Raw genomic sequence first — 20,578 nt, 5'->3', positions numbered from 1 at the left:
ATACAAACCGTAAAAAAAAAAATACATCGTGTACATTTTGTTTTTCATTTTTTTATGGACACAACGTACATAATTGCAGATGATTTTTAATTAAATTTTATGAGGAGAAAAAGCTAACCTTGTATACTATGCTATTTCCGTATACTAATTGGCTTCGAATGTAATTATAACTTTCGTGTTCTAGTTTTTCTTAGTTAGGCTCTGAAATCTCTTGTAATCGGTTATATATTTCCTCAACCTTTTTATTTAACAAACGTAATATTTTCTTAAGCTAAAATAAGAAACTGGACTACAATTTCTCTGTTTTTTTCTTCAAGGAAACTTAATGGACGCGACGGTCAAACAAGAAAAACCAAACCATACTACTCTAAATCATGAAAATTTTAAGTGGTGCTATTTAATCTAGACTAAGACTGCATGGATATAATTTTTAATCACATGAAGATTAGTTATTGTTATATGTCCAACTTGGAGAAATATTAAACTGTTAATCAATTTATAGATTATATCTGAATTTAGTTAAGATTATTCTGAATTGAATACTAACTATTAATATTTGCCCAACTTGAAGAAAAAAACAAGGGAACAACACGTTTTTAGAGATGACTTTCAAAATTTTATATTGGATAACGATATATGTGGACAAAGAATACAAAATTCAAAGAAGGAAACCATATGAGATCGGTTAAGATTGAAAAATTGGAACTAGGGGTCAAAACAAAGATGGACACATGATTTTACACCACAACCTTACCAATAAAGGGTCAACGCATAGGAAGTTTACATCAGTACAAATCGGCAATGTCAATATGATTTGAGTTGACTCTAAACTTCTATTTTTAAATAATAAATTATTTAATTTTTCAACTTCATGATGAAACGGTTAAACTATTATTTTATCAATTTTCAGCTGAGAGTGAAAATGTGAAAGTACACTATTCTATTGAAGTTCCAAGTTCCAACTCTAACTTGGTGAAAATAAGTTTTCTAGGATAAAACCATAAAATCATGGTCACTGTATTAATACTAAAATTTATTTCATTCTTATAAAAAATGGAATTTCACTGTGGTATTGGCTATATTGATAAAGTATTATTAGTTTACTTAGAAAACAAATTGATTGAAATATGGCTAGTACTATTAGTTGGACAGGCATATCAAAATTGAGTTGAAAAATAACAATCATGGCCATTGTGTTAATATGGTAAATGTTCCATCGAGATTGGAAGTAAGAATTAAAGAATATCTTTTCATGATTTTAAATTTGTAAATACCGTTAGTGAGTGTTTTCTTTCTTTAGTCACCTTGGGTTTCAAGTCCTTTCTATAAGCCACTGATCGTTTTGTATAAATCAATCAAGAAATGCAAGGCAGACCCATAATTATTTTAAGAAACTATTATCATAGTCAACCCAAATTAAAGTACGTACCTAGTTAACAAGAACTGAGAATGGAATATCAACCATTAAATGACCGCTTCAATTTTCGCTCGGTTTTTACCCCAAGCAAAAAAAAATAAAAAATAAAAAAATCGCTCGTTTAACTCTTGGCCACTATTTTATTGCCAAAAGTAGATAAACTAATCTCTTTTGCATGGAAAATTTTCCCACCATACTTTGGTTTAGAGATTCTTTCACTTTTTTTTTCTTAAAAGAACATTTTATATAACCTCATTCAATAGATTATTATGATATGTTAAAAAATATTTTCAGTTCAACATTGCAGACATTAATAATTACTGCGAAAAAATCATTTCTTTGATCGTACCATAAAGTCATAAAATATGAATGCGCCTCATGAACAAAATTTCGGTCTTTATCACAACGACCGAACACTACATTTAGTTTTTAAAATTGAAAAAATCGTTTTAAGGTATATATACCATAAGAAGTGGTAGCTAAGTTCACACGGCGTTATCTTCATCTCACTTCATCTCAAGTCGTTATCTTTGAATTAGTCAAAAGTCTTCGTTTCTCTTATTTTTATAATAAATAATTGCGGCTTTCACTTGTTTGACTTTCTTTTATAATTCCCTCTCCAAAGAAAAAACATATGCATCTTGTTTCTATTCCAATATATATATAGAGACATAACAGGAACAAAGGCCATATCACTTTCTTTCCCCTTTTCCCCTTATAGATAAAACTTGCCAAACCCTAAAAGCTAAGAAACTTAAGAGTTTAAAGTTTAACAAAAAAGCTTTTGAGTTCTGAGCAGTGAAACTAATGGCAATAAAAGAGCGATCGTTGGAGGAGACACCAACATGGGCTGTTGCTGTTGTTTGCTTCGTTCTCCTTTTCATTTCCATCATGATCGAATACTTCTTGCACTTTGTTGGTCACGTACGTATATTTTCCATTTTTTATATTTCCAAATCTTCCTTTCTCTCTTTTTGCTTTTCTCCAAGTGATACGAAAGTACACATTAATTAATTTCATTAATTACTATATTACTTCGGCATATTAAGGTTATTAATGCATCATCTCGCTTTTTCTTAACCAGGAAATCAAAATTTATTCCGTAACCCCATAATTAATCTCTAATTCTTCTATTCACTTATTGTAGTGGTTTAAAAAGAAGCACAAGAAAGCTTTATCTGAAGCTCTTGAAAAGGTTAAAGCAGGCAAGTTCACTATTTAATAAAAAATTGTCATCAAAGACGACTTTTTATATGACAATATGATTGATCTTTCTCTATTTGGATTCTCGACTAACTTTTTTTTTTTTTTTTTTTTGTTGTTGTTGGTTTGTGATGAAAATAGAGTTGATGCTTCTGGGATTCATATCGCTTCTATTGGTTGTATTGCAAACACCAGTCTCCCAGATTTGCATTCCAAGAAATATTGCTGCGACTTGGCATCCTTGTAGCAACCATCAAGAAATTGCTAAATACGGTAAAGATTATATCGACGATGGCCGCAAAATTCTTGAAGATTTTGACTCCAAAGACTTTTATAGTCCTCGCCGAAATTTAGCCACCAAGGGTTATGACAAATGTGCAGAAAAGGCAATTCTCATATTTACTTACTGATTATAGTAATTTCCCATTTTTTCTGTTTAGCAAAAACATATATATATCGGAATCTGATTTCATTTTTTTTTGTTTCAGGGGAAAGTAGCATTAGTATCTGCTTATGGTATCCACCAGCTGCATATATTCATCTTTGTGCTCGCTGTTTTTCATGTTCTCTACTGCATTATAACCTATGCTTTAGGAAAGACCAAGGTACATGATCTACTCTATGTATTTTGTACAAGTTCATTCATATATTTGTATGTGTTTAATTTTTTTTAATCTATATATGGTTATGTAATATGTAGATGAAGAAATGGAAGTCATGGGAGAGAGAGACCAAAACAATTGAGTACCAATATGCCAATGGTATGTACATACATACATGATCTCATCGCCATAGAGTTTCTTTTTGTAGTAGTAATCAAAGAAAACAAAGACTAATAATCCGGTAGTTGACGTTGCCAACGTTAACATCTTGATCGCGTATCAGTCGGAATTGTTTATTCATCTATATCTCAACTCAAGTTACTTTATTTGATTTGATTAGTTGTTTGTTTTATTGACTTAGATAATCGAACATATAAGTAAAGATTATCCAATGATACAACGTCTTTTATTTGACTCATGAATAAACAATTTAACGCAAGAAAGTAACATCATATTTTTGTTTTTATTTAACTATATATGTTCTGTCCTCTGATTAATTTAACTATTATAGATCCAGAGAGGTTCAGATTTGCAAGAGATACATCGTTCGGACGTAGACATTTGAATATATGGAGCAAGTCTACATTTACCCTCTGGATTGTAAGTTTTCATTTCTTTAATTTTAAAATTTTTTACTAATTTTATTCTATAATTTGGTTAAAAATTGACAACAAAACTTATGGATGGAATGCAGACATGTTTCTTCAGACAGTTCTTTGGATCAGTGACAAAAGTAGATTATCTTACACTAAGACATGGCTTTATTATGGTAAGTAATAATAATTACTACTAGCATAGATGGATTAATAAATTCTGAATTGTTGAGTAATTACTCCAATTGGTGCAGGCACATTTGCCAGCAGGAAGTGCAGCTCGTTTCGATTTTCAAAAATACATTGAAAGATCTTTGGAACAAGATTTCACGGTGGTTGTCGGTATAAGGTATGTCCCTTAATTTTTTTTTATCTAAATCAAGTTTAGAAATATTTTCTTCCAATAATCTAATCGTCCACAAAAATTAAATATTTGATTGAATTAGTTCACATCTTTGTGTGAATGCAGCCCACTGATATGGTGCATTGCTGTCTTATTCATACTGACCAATACACATGGTATGTCCTAATTCTCTAACAATTCATTTAAGAAATTAAGCAAATTTTTGTATATCAACTAAATATCTTATAAATTTCGATGTCTTTTTCAAATTAAAATAGGATGGGACTCATATCTTTGGCTGCCCTTCATTCCCTTGATTGTAAGTAATAAACACTTTTAACTTCAAAGTCTTCAATGTATTAATTATGTAGTTGTGAATAAATAATAATTGTATATGGTTGGTTTAAATTGAAGGTAATATTGATAGTAGGAGCAAAACTTCAAATGATAATATCGAAATTGGGATTAAGAATTCAAGAAAAAGGAGATGTGGTTAAAGGAGCTCCTGTTGTTGAACCGGGTGATGATCTCTTTTGGTTTGGTCGTCCTCGTTTCATTCTCTTCCTCATTCACTTGGTTCTTTTCACGGTACACTTTTTTACTTTTTTACAATATTTATCATTTATTTATTTCCTTGTGATTTTTTTCTAAATTTTGTTCTTCAATGATTTTTTTTACAGAATGCATTTCAACTGGCTTTCTTCGTTTGGAGCACTGTGAGCAATAACAATCTATCTCTTCTCGATTTTTTTTGTGTAATTTAAAGTGTTTTCGATAAATTAATATGGTTTGGGAATTCATTTTTCAGTACGAATTCACACTCAAAAACTGCTTCCACCACAAAACAGAAGATATTGCAATTAGGATCACCATGGGGTTTGTTAACTTCTTCAACTATATATACATACTATACAACAACAAAAAAATTATCTTATGTATGTTTTGAACCTTAACATCAAACTTCTTCTTGTTGTATATGGCAGGGTATTAATACAAGTTCTATGCAGCTACATCACTCTACCTCTATATGCTCTTGTTACTCAGGTACAACTTCAAATTTTAAATTGCTAAGCATCATGTTTGAAATTATCAAAGGCTTGCTACAAATTGTGATTGTCCCATATATTGTTTAGCTTATTTTGGATGTACGCTTTCTCTAACACTAAATGTGATTGCAGATGGGAACATCAATGAGGCCGACCATATTCAACGACAGGGTAGCCAATGCATTGAAGAAATGGCACCACACAGCCAAGAAACAGACGAAACATGGACACTCGGGATCTAACACACCTCACTCGAGCCGCCCTACTACGCCAACACATGGCATGTCACCGGTGCATCTCCTCCACAACTACAATAACCGCAGCCTCGACCAACAAACCAGCTTCACTGCCTCTCCTTCTCCTCCTAGATTCTCTGATTATAGCGGCCAAGGCCATGGCCATCAGCATTTCTTCGACCCTGAATCTCAGAATCACTCTTACCAGCGTGAGATCACAGATTCTGAATTCAGCAATAGTCATCATCCTCAAGTTGACATGGCAAGTCCTGTTAGAGAAGAGAAGGAGATTATTGAGCATGTCAAGGTTGATTTGTCTGAGTTTACGTTCAAGAAGTGATAGGACTTTTCTACTTTTTACATGCTGTTTGTTCATTCTTTGTAAATGATATGAACTTAGGAATGAACACTTTTCTTGTTTCTTTATATGAATTTTGCTATAAGCTCAAAGGCTTTAGCGATTTATGATATCATATCATATTAGTAGACAGATTTTACATCTACTTAACTGGTATGTTTTAAAGTACCACCAAATGAGACTTGTCCAATTCAATCAAATTTTCCGCGTTTTGGATTGGTTTCGGTGGATGTGATATCACTCTTGAGGCATTTTAGAGTGGAGAAGTCTAAATGTTCTTGAAGCAGAGCAAAAGGATCTTTGATGTCTCGGATTTTATGCTTGTAATCATAACATATGGTCATATATCACTACGACAGGCAATGATTGTCTGATAGTCTGATAGTCTTAGATATGGAACAACTCTATACACGAAAATCTTTAGTCTTTCTATGGAATCTCGCCCTCTTACAAAGGAACCCTTTGTTTGGGGGTCTTGACAACAATATACATTAGATGCTTCTGGTTCTGTGTTGGTGTAAGATGTTCAGGTACGAAGTGCAACTGGAGCAGACAGAGATAAGTAGTTGATGTAACCTTCAGAGACCGATATAACAAACCGATGGCAAGCGAGAGCAGTGGTTGTGAGAAACATGACAAAAGAAGTCCAGCAGAATCTGAGCATCAAAATTTGGTCACTCTTTGCAGACTCCAGTATCTTTCTCAGTATCACTCTGACACGTTTGTCGCGTATCAGAATCTTGAAGTCTTTGACTGTAATGTTGATTCCTGAAGATAGTGGTGGGTCTGAAAGAGAAATGAATTTAAGGGATTCAATTCCGAGGCTTCCAACCATCCATTGGTACATCGTATTTGCAATTGTCATGCAAAGTTTCTGGCGGATGACATGTCCCTCTCTTGAAAGAAATGTCCGGATCAGTGAAGTCCCGTTCTGTTTGTCAAAGCAAGAGAACAATACAAAGTTTATTACTCAGACGGTCATTTTTCCTCAGATATATGACAAATCTACCTAAATCACGAGTTAAAGTCAACATGGTGATAGATCCAACATTTATAAAAATGGATAATGATGACCATAACCAGAACGGTACCTTATTCCCTGTTTACTTTGTTAAAGATTAATCTATACGTTCAGAAAACTAGCAAAACGACGGGAAGAATAGCAATGAGGATGTAAAAACTAACCGCAGCCATCAAGAGTCTTCTAAGAACCACACCGTTTTTGGATGCCAAAAGTCTCAAGACCAGACTTACATTGTCAGCATCTTTGTCCGTTAGATTGGAACTACTATCAACAGAAGTTTCATCCCTCGATAACGTTACCAGTGGCGATTGTTTCCTATGGAAGGTACAAAATAACTTATTATACAGAGACCTATTATACAAAATAGTAAACAACATACAGGGGCAAATTAAGACAGGATATGCATGCTAAGATCATTCACTATTTCAGGATCTAATCATTACCAGTCAAAGCTACTTTAATACCTAGTACTTGCTCTTTGTTTTGAGCCATGTGACTGCTTGTTATTAACTTTCAGTCACACAATTCGGAATTATATTGATCTGAGACTTCTGAAATTTCACTATGGTTCTCTGTTGCTGAACTAAAGTACTTAGAAGAGAGCCAGAGGCACTAAAGTTCCCATCATTTCCATAATACCTAGCCCAACGCTTTATGCAGCAGAACTATAAGATAACTCGACATAATTAAAATGATAAGTCAAATGTCTGATTCACTATACCTCGTCGAACTTTTACTCAGGAAAAGAGCAACCCTTTCCCATCGGAATTCCTTCTTTCGGTTAAGGACTGCCTACATACACCATCATCAGAGATTAATCAATTATCCACAGTGAAAGAATGAATTCACAGTGAAAACAAACAAGTGCAAATTCCAGAAATGATATGTCACTGAATTCCCAAATGTATTACAAACGATATAAAGTCAAGTATTTTCTGCCATTAGCTTTATGAGAGAGAGAAACAAAGTTTCTATCTTATTTTCAGTGATTCTAAGAAATCACTGGCACTAGAAAGTGTGTAATACCGAATGAAGAATCTTCCTTGTTGCAGCTGAATTTTCAGTGATGAGTTTTTGAACCACAAAAGGGTATGCAGCCTCAAATGTCTTAAAATTTGGATCTCCAGCTGCAGCCAGACCTGGGAAGACAAATAGAACGCAAATAACTAAAGAGTGGAAACAAACGAACTGAATATTCTTTTAGGATATAAGCCAACAAAAAGAATGACGCAAAATGCCAAGTAATGGAAACCAAGCATGGCTAGAATGAGATGACAAATGAAGTTATCTTGACTATAATGTCATCCATGCTCATTTAAGATAATTTCCTGGATAATGTTTTGTTTTTCTATCACAGCCATATAACAAACAGGCACCAGGTTAAGAAAAAATATAATACAACATTGACCATACATAATACACGATCCATGCAGATGCAGATACCAGCTCAAAAGGCGGATTCTATCTTGATATATTTAAAACATGCTTTGATGATATTCTATTTCTTCAACCCATGATAACCAAACCATCAAACAAAGAATCAAGGACTCAATCACAATTACCTTCCAAGCAAGCAAGAGAACGGAGAACAAGTGTGAAGTATGGTGGCATGCGTAGCTGATACTTCAGGGCCACTTTGACTATTTTACTAAGCACCTTGACAAAATTAGAAGCATTGGAAGAAATATTAGTGAATCCAATGGTACTCATCCAGAAGATAAAACTATAACCATTGTAGATCGGTAGCATTCTCATGTACGAGCTACAAGATAGAGGCTGCTACAATATAAGAGTGCAGATCGAAATTCCTAGCATCCTAGTACTTTAAGTAACTAGGTTCAAGGATACTAACACAGAGAAGAATGTGAAAAAATGTAAGAGAAACCACTCTTCTAATCAGATATACCATGTGTTAAGAGTTAAAAGTCATAAATATAAGTATACTTGCCTCTCTAAAGTAGACGAAAATGTATGACCTATTCCTGAAAGTTTTGGCATTCAGGTTATGCTACTTACCCTAACATTGTTCGTCGAGCTAAAGAGCCGTTCACTTTCCGAACACATAGGTAACTATAGTCCTTTTGGTTAGGATAGTATGGAGTTAGGGCTTATAAAGAACTAAAAGTGTCTTTGGGAATGGTAGTCTTTGGGGTAGATACTCCACGTAACTATTTTTTTGTCAATGAAGAACAGTTTGTGAAATACATGTCTCACCTTGGTGAACTCGATATCAGGAATCCCGTTTATAAGTTTAACCTCTCCCAATGCATATTCCAGATCCTGTATTATTTTGAAGAATCATAAGATATGAGAATAGTAACTTCTGAAAATCTAACATACAAAACATTAAGCTATATTCTAATTGAAAAATACACTACACTATCTGAGATCAGAAATTATATATTTACCAGAGTAAAACGACGGGTATTAACACCTGGCGTGATGACATCCATATCAGTCAAAGATTCAACAAGAAAGGCCCAATCACCATTTACGATATGCACAATTGATGCGAGCATGGCAAGCTGATGTTTTCTTTGCATCCGACAAACTAAACCAAAGTCCAAAAACCTTGCATAGAAACACGTGGTTATCAAATCAAGATCATCCTGTCAAAGTCAGAATTTTCTGAGTAACGCTGATGAATGGTTAAGAGATACCCTATCTGTCTTGATGTTGTGTACCGCAGATTTCCAGGATGCGGATCTGCATGCAAAATACCTGTATCAAGGAGTTGAACTAGTGTTGCCTCTACCCCTTTGTTCACCTACAATGGAAATTAAAAAGAAATCTCAGCCATTTGAACATCATATAGTCTAGCAAAATGGTACTACCAAATTAACATGATCAAGAAGGAAGTTTTATGCTACAAAACATATGTTAACCTACTAGATCAAGAAGACGCCTTCTCGCTTCAATTTTTTGCTTTTCATGACTCTCATTGTCATGATCAGAGTAACCAGAAGATATTGCGAGTAGATCGGTGGGGCTTTCACCAACCATCCATTCCATGGTTAAAACTCTTTTGCGCGTTAGATGCTTATATACTTTTGGAACCCGGATATAGGAAAATCGTGAATGAGCTTCCTTCAAGAAATGAAGTACTTCAATCAGTCAAAACATACTAGATGCTTTCCGTTAAACTTAAACCAAAAAATTAAGGAAATAATATAGATACTAGCACGAACGGAGAGTACATTGTAAAGGAAAAGCATTACAACATTTAAACATTGATTGCACAAGCTATATAAGCCACAATTTAACGCATGGACAGATAATGAGCACATCACACTTAGAGGGAACAACGCAAGATCTCTATCAGAAGAAGCATAAAACATTAACTTTTTTTTTGTCACACTTTTTTCATTTTGTTTTTGGCAAACTAACTTTCGGTTCTTTACAGCCAAAAATTCAGAGGCATTGACAGCCTCTAAAAGTATCATGTTTTCTTAAACCTAATGGCGAGTACCTGAAATTCTAAGGCATTGGCAGCCTCTAAAGTAAAGTCCAATTCTCCAGCCAAACCCATTCCAAGCTCATCAGCATATACACGAATGTCATTTTCTCTCTTTGCTACCTTTCGCAATACACCTAGCTGCACCAATCAAAAGAAATATCATATACCTATGACATGATTCAAGCAGATTGATTTGACATTACTTGGTAGATTTCACACGAACCCCAAGTCGCAAAATGTAAATGTCGCGTAGCACTGCATGTCTCAGATCAGGGCGCTGAACTTTCACTGCAACATCCGAACCATCAAGAGTTCTTCCTCGGTAGACCTAAAAGTTGCATATCAAGTATTAGGCTTGCAACCTACATGTTCATTCATATGATACTTACTTCTTGTAAGATAAAAACCAGAGTAAATACCTGACCAAAGGATGCTGCTGCTACAGTTTCTTGAGAAAACTGGCTAAAGAATGACTCGACAGGACCACCTAATTCCTCTTCAATGATTTTTACAGCCTCAGGCCAGGGAAAGGGAGGAATTCGGTCATGCAGTTCAGATAGTGCCTGCAGTTTCAAATCATAACCCAGTTAATGACATATGAAAACTAACATAGTCAGACAGCTGCATCCCTAAGAGCAACCAAATGTGGCATGCAGAATGGAGAAAGAACCATGGAAACATGCACTAGCAAGACATTACGTTATACAAAGTAATACGACTGACAATTAGAAGCTAAGAGATTAAGACAAATGCGATCATAACTTCTATCTGACCTTGGAAATTTCAGTCCCAATAATATCTGGCCTCGTCGAAAGCGATTGACCAACTGGACCAACAGAAGAGAGGGAAGTATCATTTGCAACAGAGCAAAGTATCTAATATATGGCTCTAAATGTAAATGGTGACTGATGGATAGTTTCATACTTCAAAATAATACGCTAAACGCCAGACCTTTGATAAAAGTTGGACCCAAATGTAGCATGGTTTCTTTCAACACCATCCCAAAATTCTGCTCTGAAGCTTCTAAACTTTTGCTTTTGTCTGATGCTGATGTTCGTAATCTGATGGCAGCAACCATGAACGCAGAAAATACCTATATATTAAAAATCAAATAAGATCACATCCGAATTTTCTGTCACTCAAGAAAAACAAGAATACTAATGTGTTAGGCTAAACGAAACACGTCATCTGTATCTCTAAAGCATTTATCAAAGTTTAAAATGATTCAATGATTAGTAACAGAACCAACCAAAACTCTTAACAGATACCTCAAGAAGCCTAAAGGCAACGACATGCGGCCTACAATTAAAGTAATCTGCAACAGCTTGAGAATCATAAACTTCAGGAAGTGGTCTAGACCACATCTTAGAAAGACAGTAAAAGTAAGCAGCATATGCTTCCAAGGCTTTGACGTCAGCCATGAACAAGTCCACCCCAGAGAGCCCTACCAAAACAATTCGAACTGCATCAGCAAATGATCACCACTAACAGTGAACAAGAAGAATATGTTAGGAATGGTCTCGTCGGCTTTTTATTTAGTTCAATTTAACCTATCACATTTTCTCCAAATCTAAAGGAATGCCATTGATGGGAAAAATCAATCTACTTGATCATTGACAACAATCGACTTCCACTGTTACTCCAACCTAAAGCTCTCAACTTTATAATCACCAATGCCCCATTGCAAGACATCTAAAAAGCTCTACATTTGAAAAAGCTGCTCTCTTTCATAGGACTACTTTCTCGAACGATGCATCAAATAGTTCAGAACTAAGTTCTATCTATCAAAGCATTATTCTGATCGAGTCAAGCAACAAATTAACAATCATGATCACCGAAATCGAAAACCAAAACCTGAGTAGGAAGGTTGAGGCCAAGATTGTGACTCCAAACTCGAAGAAGCATGATCCTCAAGATGCCGAAGCCAAAACAATTCCTCAGCGGATTTAGTCACTTCCGGTACACGAAAAGCCTCGTTAGCCCACCAGAGTCCGATGCCGATTTTGTTCTTGAGGAAATCAACGTCATTGCGTACAACATCAGCGAAGTGTCTGAGACCAATTGTTTTAATCGTCTCAATTCAGCAACGGCGAAACATGTTCGAGACGAGTGTCGAACTGGTGTGGGTATGGTGGAACAAGACGGCGATGGAGATACCGATGCCATGTTTGATCGGAGCAATAGGTTTAAGTTTAGAATTGAAATCGGAATTTGGGAGACATCAGAGAGTGAGAGTGACGGCTTAGCTCATGAGTTTTGTTTTTGTGGCGGAGAGGAGTGATCCACGTAAGCAACGGAGCTTCAAAGAGTCGTCGCGATAAGGTTTTAAAATTGGTCTCTCGAATAAATGGGTCCGATTTGGTAAAAAACCAAAAGCGGTAAGAAAATCAACAGTAATAGATGGTTAAAAAAAAAAGTAAAATTATGACAGTATCGGGCCTGTGGGCCCAATCTTTGCCTATATTGTAGATCCGTTTCGACATTAACCAGATCACGCTAGACCAAACCACTTGCAAACAAAACAATTAAAAGAGTGATACTGTAACCAAATCATATAATACGAATACACCTTGATATGATCTATGTTGGACATTCGTCACAAACATAACAAACCGAATAATATATTTTATCACCCTTATATTGATAATATATATAGTCTATGTCTTACATTGTTTATCGTTTATACAAGTTAAATATAACATAGATAATATATTCTTTAAAATATTTACTTTAAATTATTATTAAAGTGTTTGACAAAAAAGGTTCACGCAGTCTGGTCTGCAATTTGCATGAAACAATAAATTCTACAGACTGCAATCTGCGGCATGTTTAGCCTACAAAACCTACGATTCTTCTAACTCGTCCCGTGACGACCGGACATAACCCACCTATGTGTGTAAACTAATGTTAATTATCCCTAATGATCTAAAATTTTATTTGTCTTATTGATATAGGGCGATATATGTTAAACGAAAAATGTGTAAGAACAACCTGTAATTCAATGACATACAAAAAAAAAAAAAAGACAAGTGGTTGTATAAATGTATTATAACTTTTTAATGAATGTATCATGTATGCATGTAGATGAGTTGGCGTAAAAGACAGAGAAGACAGTATCTACTTGGCCCACTTAACACAAGCCGATGTCCTCTCTTCAAGCTTCCCTAAATCTGGTGTGATCCTGTGTGCGATCTTCCTCTATTATTATCCTAATTAACAATTGATTTTGGTTAGTTCTTAATTCAATGCTCACATGCTATTACGTAGTTTCTCGTTGGAGTTTAATGTACAGAATATCCTTAACTAAGCACATAATCGAAGACTTGACGTTGCCACATTATTAATTAAGTTTTAATCCGAGTGTCAACAATGACCATTGACCACGTTTGGTGTGTTCGTTTCACGGTAAATTCGAAACTAACTACATTATTATTCACAAAAATTGTGTTTGATTTGTTTATCGTAAAATGAATAAACCATTTTTTCACTGAAAATGTGGGTAACCGCACTTTAAGCGAGCAACCTATTTGAGAAAAGTTGACTAGTATGATAATGTGGTTATTGTAAATTTATGAAAGTTGAGCTCATCCTTTCTTAAAAAATTTATTCAACAGGGTAAAAACAGAAAGGAAGATAGCTAATTAGCCACCTTTGAATTGATAATGATTAATTATGGGCTAACTTTTTCATTAAGACTTCGGCAATAATTACTGTTTCAGCTAAACATTGTCATCAAATTAAATCATGTAACATACTAACATCATGTGTAATTTACTCTAGACGAATCAGTATCGCTTATGCTTCGTATAACTTGATTGAGATGAATCATATAACATCAAAGATTTGATTTAGTTTTTGGTCCCTTGGAACTAACTACCTTATAAACAATTGAATCCGATCCTACAAAAAGTCCAAACAAACGTTATAGCTAGTAATATCGAATGTTGACAAGAAGTAAATGCTAAAGAGAATATGTTAATTATCGGCACTGTTTAAGCTAATATCACGTGGAGAAAAGCATGTGCCTTTTGAACATATGATTAAATGCAAAGTCAACTATTAAATCCTTTTGACCGTACTCTAATTTGCACGACACCACCTTTGTTTCTTCTTCCTAATAATTGCATTGCTGTGAAAAACATTTGCCTTAATTTTCTTAATATAGGAAGTTAGGAACTTGTAACTATCTAACACACAATTTTAAAAACTCATTTTTTGTAATGCGTCGCCATTTCCAATATCATAACACAGAGCTCTGATCCTAACAGTCAAATGTAAATGTCCGTACAGAATTTTATTTATTTCATAGTACAAAAACTAAAATGATTAATTTTTTCTTGGTTTGGTAAATTCCATCTCCCCTGACCAATTTTGTAATCTTGGATTGTCTCTCTCCAATGAACCTTCGCGCAGACATAAACAGCTCACTTCCATTATTATTACAATTTTTATTCATTCTTAAAAAAAAAACAAAACAGGAAGTGCATTCATTAACATGTCTACTCAATCACCTCTCAGATCAATTCTTCTTCTTCCTCAACCTTCTTCAATCATCTCTCCAAAACATTTATCAACTAAAACCCAAAAATGCAACCCAATTCCCACTTCTTCTTCTTCACCATTTCATCATTCATCGTCACAGTTTCTGGGTATGGCTCAACAGGCACAATCGCAGCAGCTTTTGGCGAAAACGGATTCTTCTGCGCCATTGACGCAAGTGGGAAGCAAGAAGCCATCTGTTGGGATAGAGGAAACACTAACCGATCTTTAAACCGACCACCCGGTGAAATCTCCGGTTATTCTCCTCCAATGACTTCACTTTCCGGTGGTGAAGGTTTTCTCTGCGCCATTACGTCGAACACTTCGCGTGCGTTTTGTTGGAACCTTGAAGATCCTTCTGAGAATCTCGTTCCTCGAGCTTTTCAGTATAATTCTTACTTACAGATTGCTTCTGGTAGCAATCATGTTTGTGCTATAAGTGGATTGTACTATTCAGGTCCTGATTATGGTCCTGTTCATTGTTGGGAGTATAGTGATAACACTAATTTCACTTCTGGTCTTCTTTGGAATTCTTCTTTTCATAATCCTTATATAGATAGTCTCATGTTTCGTAAGATTGTTTCTGGAGATGGGTTTTCTTGTGGTGTTACTAAAGATGGAGACTTGGTTTGTTGGGGACCAAAATCAAACCTTTTGAATTTCTCCAATAATGAAGAATTCGAGGTTTTAGCTTCTGGGAGGAACTCTGTTTGTGGTGTCTCTAAAGATTCAGGTCAACTTCAATGCTTTGGAGATGAAACAGAGTTTGGTTTGTTACCGAACCGGCCTCGGTTTATCGCGCTTTCAGCTGGTGCTAATCATTATTGTGGTATCCGTGAGGATGATCATGGGGTTGAGTGTTGGGGAAGAAACTTGAATTCTTCGTCGTCAGCTTCAGCTCCTAATACTTCTGGGTTTGTGGCGATTTCGTCTTCGGATTCTACAACTTGTGGAGTTAGAGAGCTTGATTTGGTTCTTGATTGTTGGAGAGTTCATGATTCTTCGAAAGCGGATTATAGTCCTCCTTTGGAGTTATGTAGCCCCGGGATGTGTTCGCCTCGCGGTAATTGTGGTGATGGCTGGTTTGCTTTCAATGCAAGTATCTTGAAAGAATCTGAACTCACTAGCTTGTGCTCGTTTCATAACCTCAACATTTGCTTACGCTGTGGAATCAGTTGCTTGGAAGGCTATTTTCCTTCCAGCACTTGTAATCCAAATGCGGACCGGGTCTGTACTCCTTGTTCACTATGTCAGAACAGTTCTTGTTACGGTATCTGCAAGATTCGGGTTGCGAAATCGAAAGAGCACGAGCAGAAAGAGCAGAGAGAGGTACGGAGATTGGTGATCATCATAGGGTGCTCTGTTTTAGGGTTCTTGGTGATGTTGATCGGTTTGTCTTTCATTCCAAAGATGACACAAGATAGTAAAAGAGATGATGAAGAGAGAAGCAAAATGACTTGTTGCTTCTGTTTCGATAAGAATTCTGTCGAAGCTGATCCTGATCCCGTCCCTCAGTCAGTTCTTCTACCAACCGCTGTATCTCTCGGGGAGACCAAAATCTTCCGTCTTTCGGAGCTCAAAGATGCGACTCACGGGTTCAAAGAATTCAACGAGCTCGGAAGAGGTAGCTTCGGGTTTGTCTACAAAGCTGTTTTGTCTGATGGGATACATGTTGCGGTCAAAAGAGCGAATGCTGCAACGATCATTCACTCTAATAACCGAGGTTTCGAGTCGGAGCTAGAGATTCTTTGCAAAATCAGACACAACAATATTGTGAATTTGTTAGGATATTGCTCGGAGATGGGGGAACGGCTTTTGGTTTATGAGTACATGCCGCACGGTACGCTCCATGATCATCTCCATGGAGATCTTTCACAACTGGATTGGAGCATGAGATTGAAGATCATGTTGCAGGCTGCAAGAGGACTTGATTACTTACACAACGAAGTAGATCCTCCAATAATTCATAGAGATGTGAAAACGTCCAACATCTTGTTAGACGGTGAAATGTGCGCAAGAATAGCGGATTTCGGATTGGTAAGCTCGAATGAAAGGGATTCAAGCAATAGTGATAGAGAAGGTGATGTGTATGACTTTGGTATTGTGCTTCTTGAGATACTAAGTGGGCGAAAAGCTATCGATAGAGAATCTGATCCTCCCGGGATTGCGGAATGGGCGGTTCCATTGATCAGAAAAGGAAAAGCAGCGGCGATTATCGATAGGAACATTGGTTTGCCAAGAAATGTAGAGCCTTTGCTTAAATTGGCTGAATTAGCTGAGCTTGCTGTGAGGGAAAACCCCAACGAACGACCCAATATCAAAAATATTCTGAGTTTTCTTGATCTCATCGTCAAGTCTGGACTCACCTTTTAGTTGCTGAAGCCTCTCAAAATGTGAAATATATTCAGCATTGTTTTTATTTCTCCTTATAAATTGTATGATAAATTGATTATCAAAGTAATAAACCCACAGATTTGTTTGTCAAATTGTTAATAGCTAGAATCTGTTGTTGCACCTGCATTTGCTGGTTAATGTTCTCAGTCTCTTCCTTTTTCTTATGATCAGAATGTAAACATATTTAGCCGTCGAATATTATTAGGTAGGATCAAATGTAACTATTCAGGATATCGTTGTTTCATAGATGGATCATGGAAAGGAACCGATACTTATTCAGGAACAGGATGGTATTGTACATCATCAAATGGAGAGATGCCAACCATGGGAGCTGCCAACATCCGTAGAAGTTTATCTCCTCTACATACAGAAGTCGAAGCTCTTCTTTGGGCGATGAAGTGTATGATTGGTGCTGACAACCAAGATGTAGCTTTCTTTACAGACTGTTCAGATTTGGTGAAGATGGTGTCTTCTCCAACCGAATGGCCGGCTTTTTCAGTGTACCTAGAGGATTTTCAGAGTGACAGGAAAGAATTTTCAAGTTTTTCTTTATCTTTAATTCCTCGTAGCGCAAATGTAAAAGCGGATAGATTGGCTCGACAAGTTCGTACCGAACCGCTTCACATCACTTATGTAAACAACATTCCGCAGGATAGGCTCTTTTAAGCGCTTAATTTAAGCTGTTGACAAAAAAAAAAAAATTGTTTTGTGTTTATTTATCTTTGTTAGAGGGTTTTCATTTTCAATCTTTTTTTTTTTTTTCGAAAAGTATCTTCATTAGTCATTACTTCCATTATTAACTTATCAGAATAACGACTTCGTTAACATATGGCAACGTGGCAATTCAGAACTAATGGAATTAGCTCAAATTGGGCCGGTTATCAATTAAAATCTTACAAATTGCCACGTTGAAATCTTATTCTAAATCTGAAAAATAAATTAAAACTTAGCTAAACCGGTTGAAAACCAAGATCAGTTTTGGTTTTCATCTAGGTATTTATTCTTTCTTCATACAAATTGATGGCACAAAAGAAAGAGCAGTTACTTCTCAAATTTATGTCATACACTCAATCAACTCTTACTTTTAATCGGGTTTAGTTTTGATTCATTCATATGTTTAGTCTCTTTAATGGGTTTGATTACACGCATCAACTTGGGCCTCTGTTGTAGTTTAGTTGATTTACCAAATCATAAACTTATGAGAAAAAAGAAGAGAAATCAGTCTATAGCACTTTCATCTTAAAAATCTAACAAAGTTTAAGGTGTATAAATTTAACATACTTTATAGAAAACCATTAAAACTTTTTAGAAACTAACCGTGTTAATGTTTCAAATAGAAAACAAACAAATCTATATAGTAACTCTGTAACTGTGTTTTGTATTTTGAGATGAAGAATTATTTCATTTTAGCTAGATTTTAGAATTTGAAAAAGAACAAACCAAAATCGATCGTGTAACGAGTAAGAGTTTCGTCTCTTCTTCTCTTCCACAAAAAAAAACTAAAACACAGTCGTTAAAGTTTTTTTTATAATAAAGGTTTGACAGTCGTTATATGATTATTCTAAAGTTTTAAGCGTTACAATAGAATAATTTATTCTTTCAAAAAAAAAAGAATAATTTACAATACAAATTTTGACTTTTTAAGAAATACCATATACATAGGTAAATCAGTTTTTTTTTCTTTCCTATTTCAGATTAGGACAACCCTAAACTTGCTTAAACATTAAAAAGCATTACATCCAAATTGTTAACCCAAAATTTTCGTTAAAGATGGACCAGAAATTCTTCGGACTTGGACCTAACCACACTACCCCAATTGACATCTCTACATATTAATGATTTAAATATACGAAAATTATAGAGATAGATAATAAGTTAATAACCACACGGTAGAATCTGTCTTATACGTAACATACACACATATCACATCACAAAGATCGATAATGGCCTAAGTATAATTAGAATTAGAGAGTTCGAATTAAGAATAATTGATTCGAAAAAAGTGGAATAAGCGTGGCCCTCGGTTGTTGAAATTATTTTGTTGACCTACTTTGACTGATATACTAGAAAAAATACATTTCATCATTCCCTAATGCCCAATCACAAGATATATAGGGACTAGTGTGGTCCATCCCCTTATCATTATTATAAACAACATTTTCTTTAATGATTATTACAAAAAATATTTATTTGTTGATGATATAAAAAAAGCTGATTCCCAAAGCAATGAAAACATTATTTCTTTCTATTTTCCTTTCATCATTACCTTACCACCCATAGTTTTATAGTCCCAATATCAAACTTCATATTTAGCATATAAGTAAACGTAAAAATGAATTATTTATTCAGTGAAGTGATATACTACGAGACTATAAAACGAATACTCCTTGAATTACTGGTGAAATCAAATAATTGAGACTAGAACGAATTTTGGTACGTATAGAGATTTTTAATGAATGTTTCTTCCTAACGCATACATTGAGTCTGTTCCTTACTTATTTAAAATATATTAAGTCTAAAGATTCAACAAAAAAAAGTTACTATTAGATTAAAGATATTTAATATTATATTTATCTATGTTATACAGCACATTTATTTTTTATTTTTTTTCAAACACATTTATTCAAAATCTATTCCATACAATTTTAAAAATTTCATATATAATTTATAAATTTTATAATGTTTTATTTTCTGCAATCATAGAGATTCAAAATCTGATACACTTATAATGTTACTATTGGATTTAAAATCTCTTAAGTCTAAAATATCCATGATTCTTATAGGAATACATCTTGTTAACATGACAACCCAGGAATTACAACAACACCTAATATTTTCTTATAGTTAAAACATTTCTCCTTTCTTCTATAAATGAAGTATATATGTAAATGTTTACATACATTACTAAACAAAATAAAATAAAATAAAGAATCTTAAAAATGAAGAAAAAGTAACTAACAAAATTTTGTTAAAAAAAAGAAGAAAAAGTGAAAAGAAAACTATAAAAAGTTGAGGCTATACATTGTCATGTGTGTTTGTGTCAACAGTCTCACGCGTGGTTGGATGGATGCTTGGAATAATTAATTACAGGCACCGCAGGGCTCACCCTTTCCTAGGGTTTCTGCCAATTTAATACATTTCCATTTCGTATATTTTTTTCTTTCATATGTAAATATCGTTAACAACAAATATAAAGAATCAAAGAACCTTGCATGAACAACAAATATTGTAAGGTTAATTAGTTGGTCAGAGAATAATAATAGCTAAAGAGTTACAGTAATAGACCAAGACAAACGACTTAAAACTATGAATCACTCATTAAGCTCTCTTACAGATCCTTTCAAATGTCATTTTGTAATCAAACCT

The 20,578-nt window shown here is 34.7% G+C and overlaps 3 protein-coding genes across 3 annotated transcripts; 2 read left to right on the top strand and 1 right to left on the bottom strand.

The window, feature by feature from the left end:
* The first annotated feature begins 2,086 nt into the window (after positions 1-2,086).
* Positions 2,087-5,941, top strand: LOC9315855 (MLO-like protein 12). The gene is made up of 15 exons (XM_002881588.2): positions 2,087-2,341; positions 2,565-2,622; positions 2,762-3,006; positions 3,109-3,225; positions 3,321-3,381; positions 3,734-3,822; positions 3,917-3,991; positions 4,070-4,164; positions 4,285-4,334; positions 4,437-4,477; positions 4,573-4,746; positions 4,839-4,874; positions 4,967-5,034; positions 5,142-5,202; positions 5,337-5,941. The coding sequence occupies exons 1-15, from the start codon at positions 2,225-2,227 to the stop codon at positions 5,778-5,780; spliced, it is 1,731 nt and encodes a 576-aa protein (XP_002881634.1). The 5' UTR covers positions 2,087-2,224; the 3' UTR covers positions 5,781-5,941.
* A 130-nt stretch (positions 5,942-6,071) lies between these two features.
* LOC9317700 (uncharacterized protein sll0005) lies at positions 6,072-12,601 on the bottom strand. The gene is given in 17 exon segments (XM_021027565.1): positions 6,072-6,729; positions 6,984-7,137; positions 7,544-7,614; positions 7,849-7,961; positions 8,385-8,478; positions 9,037-9,102; positions 9,231-9,393; positions 9,483-9,589; positions 9,712-9,909; positions 10,292-10,417; positions 10,503-10,607; positions 10,699-10,842; positions 11,053-11,105; positions 11,231-11,372; positions 11,548-11,723; positions 12,134-12,340; positions 12,343-12,601. Coding segments are annotated over 17 exon segments (2,427 nt in total). The 5' UTR covers positions 12,446-12,601; the 3' UTR covers positions 6,072-6,324.
* A 1,065-nt stretch (positions 12,602-13,666) lies between these two features.
* LOC9317699 (serine/threonine-protein kinase-like protein CCR2) lies at positions 13,667-17,304 on the top strand. Its single transcript, XM_002881587.2, has one exon. It carries the CDS (start codon positions 14,867-14,869, stop codon positions 17,189-17,191), a length of 2,325 nt encoding a protein of 774 aa, XP_002881633.1. The 5' UTR covers positions 13,667-14,866; the 3' UTR covers positions 17,192-17,304.
* The last annotated feature ends 3,274 nt before the right edge of the window (positions 17,305-20,578 follow it).

This window comes from Arabidopsis lyrata (genome assembly GCF_000004255.2).
Source record: "Arabidopsis lyrata subsp. lyrata unplaced genomic scaffold ARALYscaffold_4, whole genome shotgun sequence".
In the NCBI taxonomy this organism is placed as follows: domain Eukaryota; kingdom Viridiplantae; phylum Streptophyta; class Magnoliopsida; order Brassicales; family Brassicaceae; genus Arabidopsis; species Arabidopsis lyrata.
The sequence above is the reverse complement of the archived record's forward strand: the minus strand, read 5'-3'. Positions and strand labels throughout refer to the sequence as shown.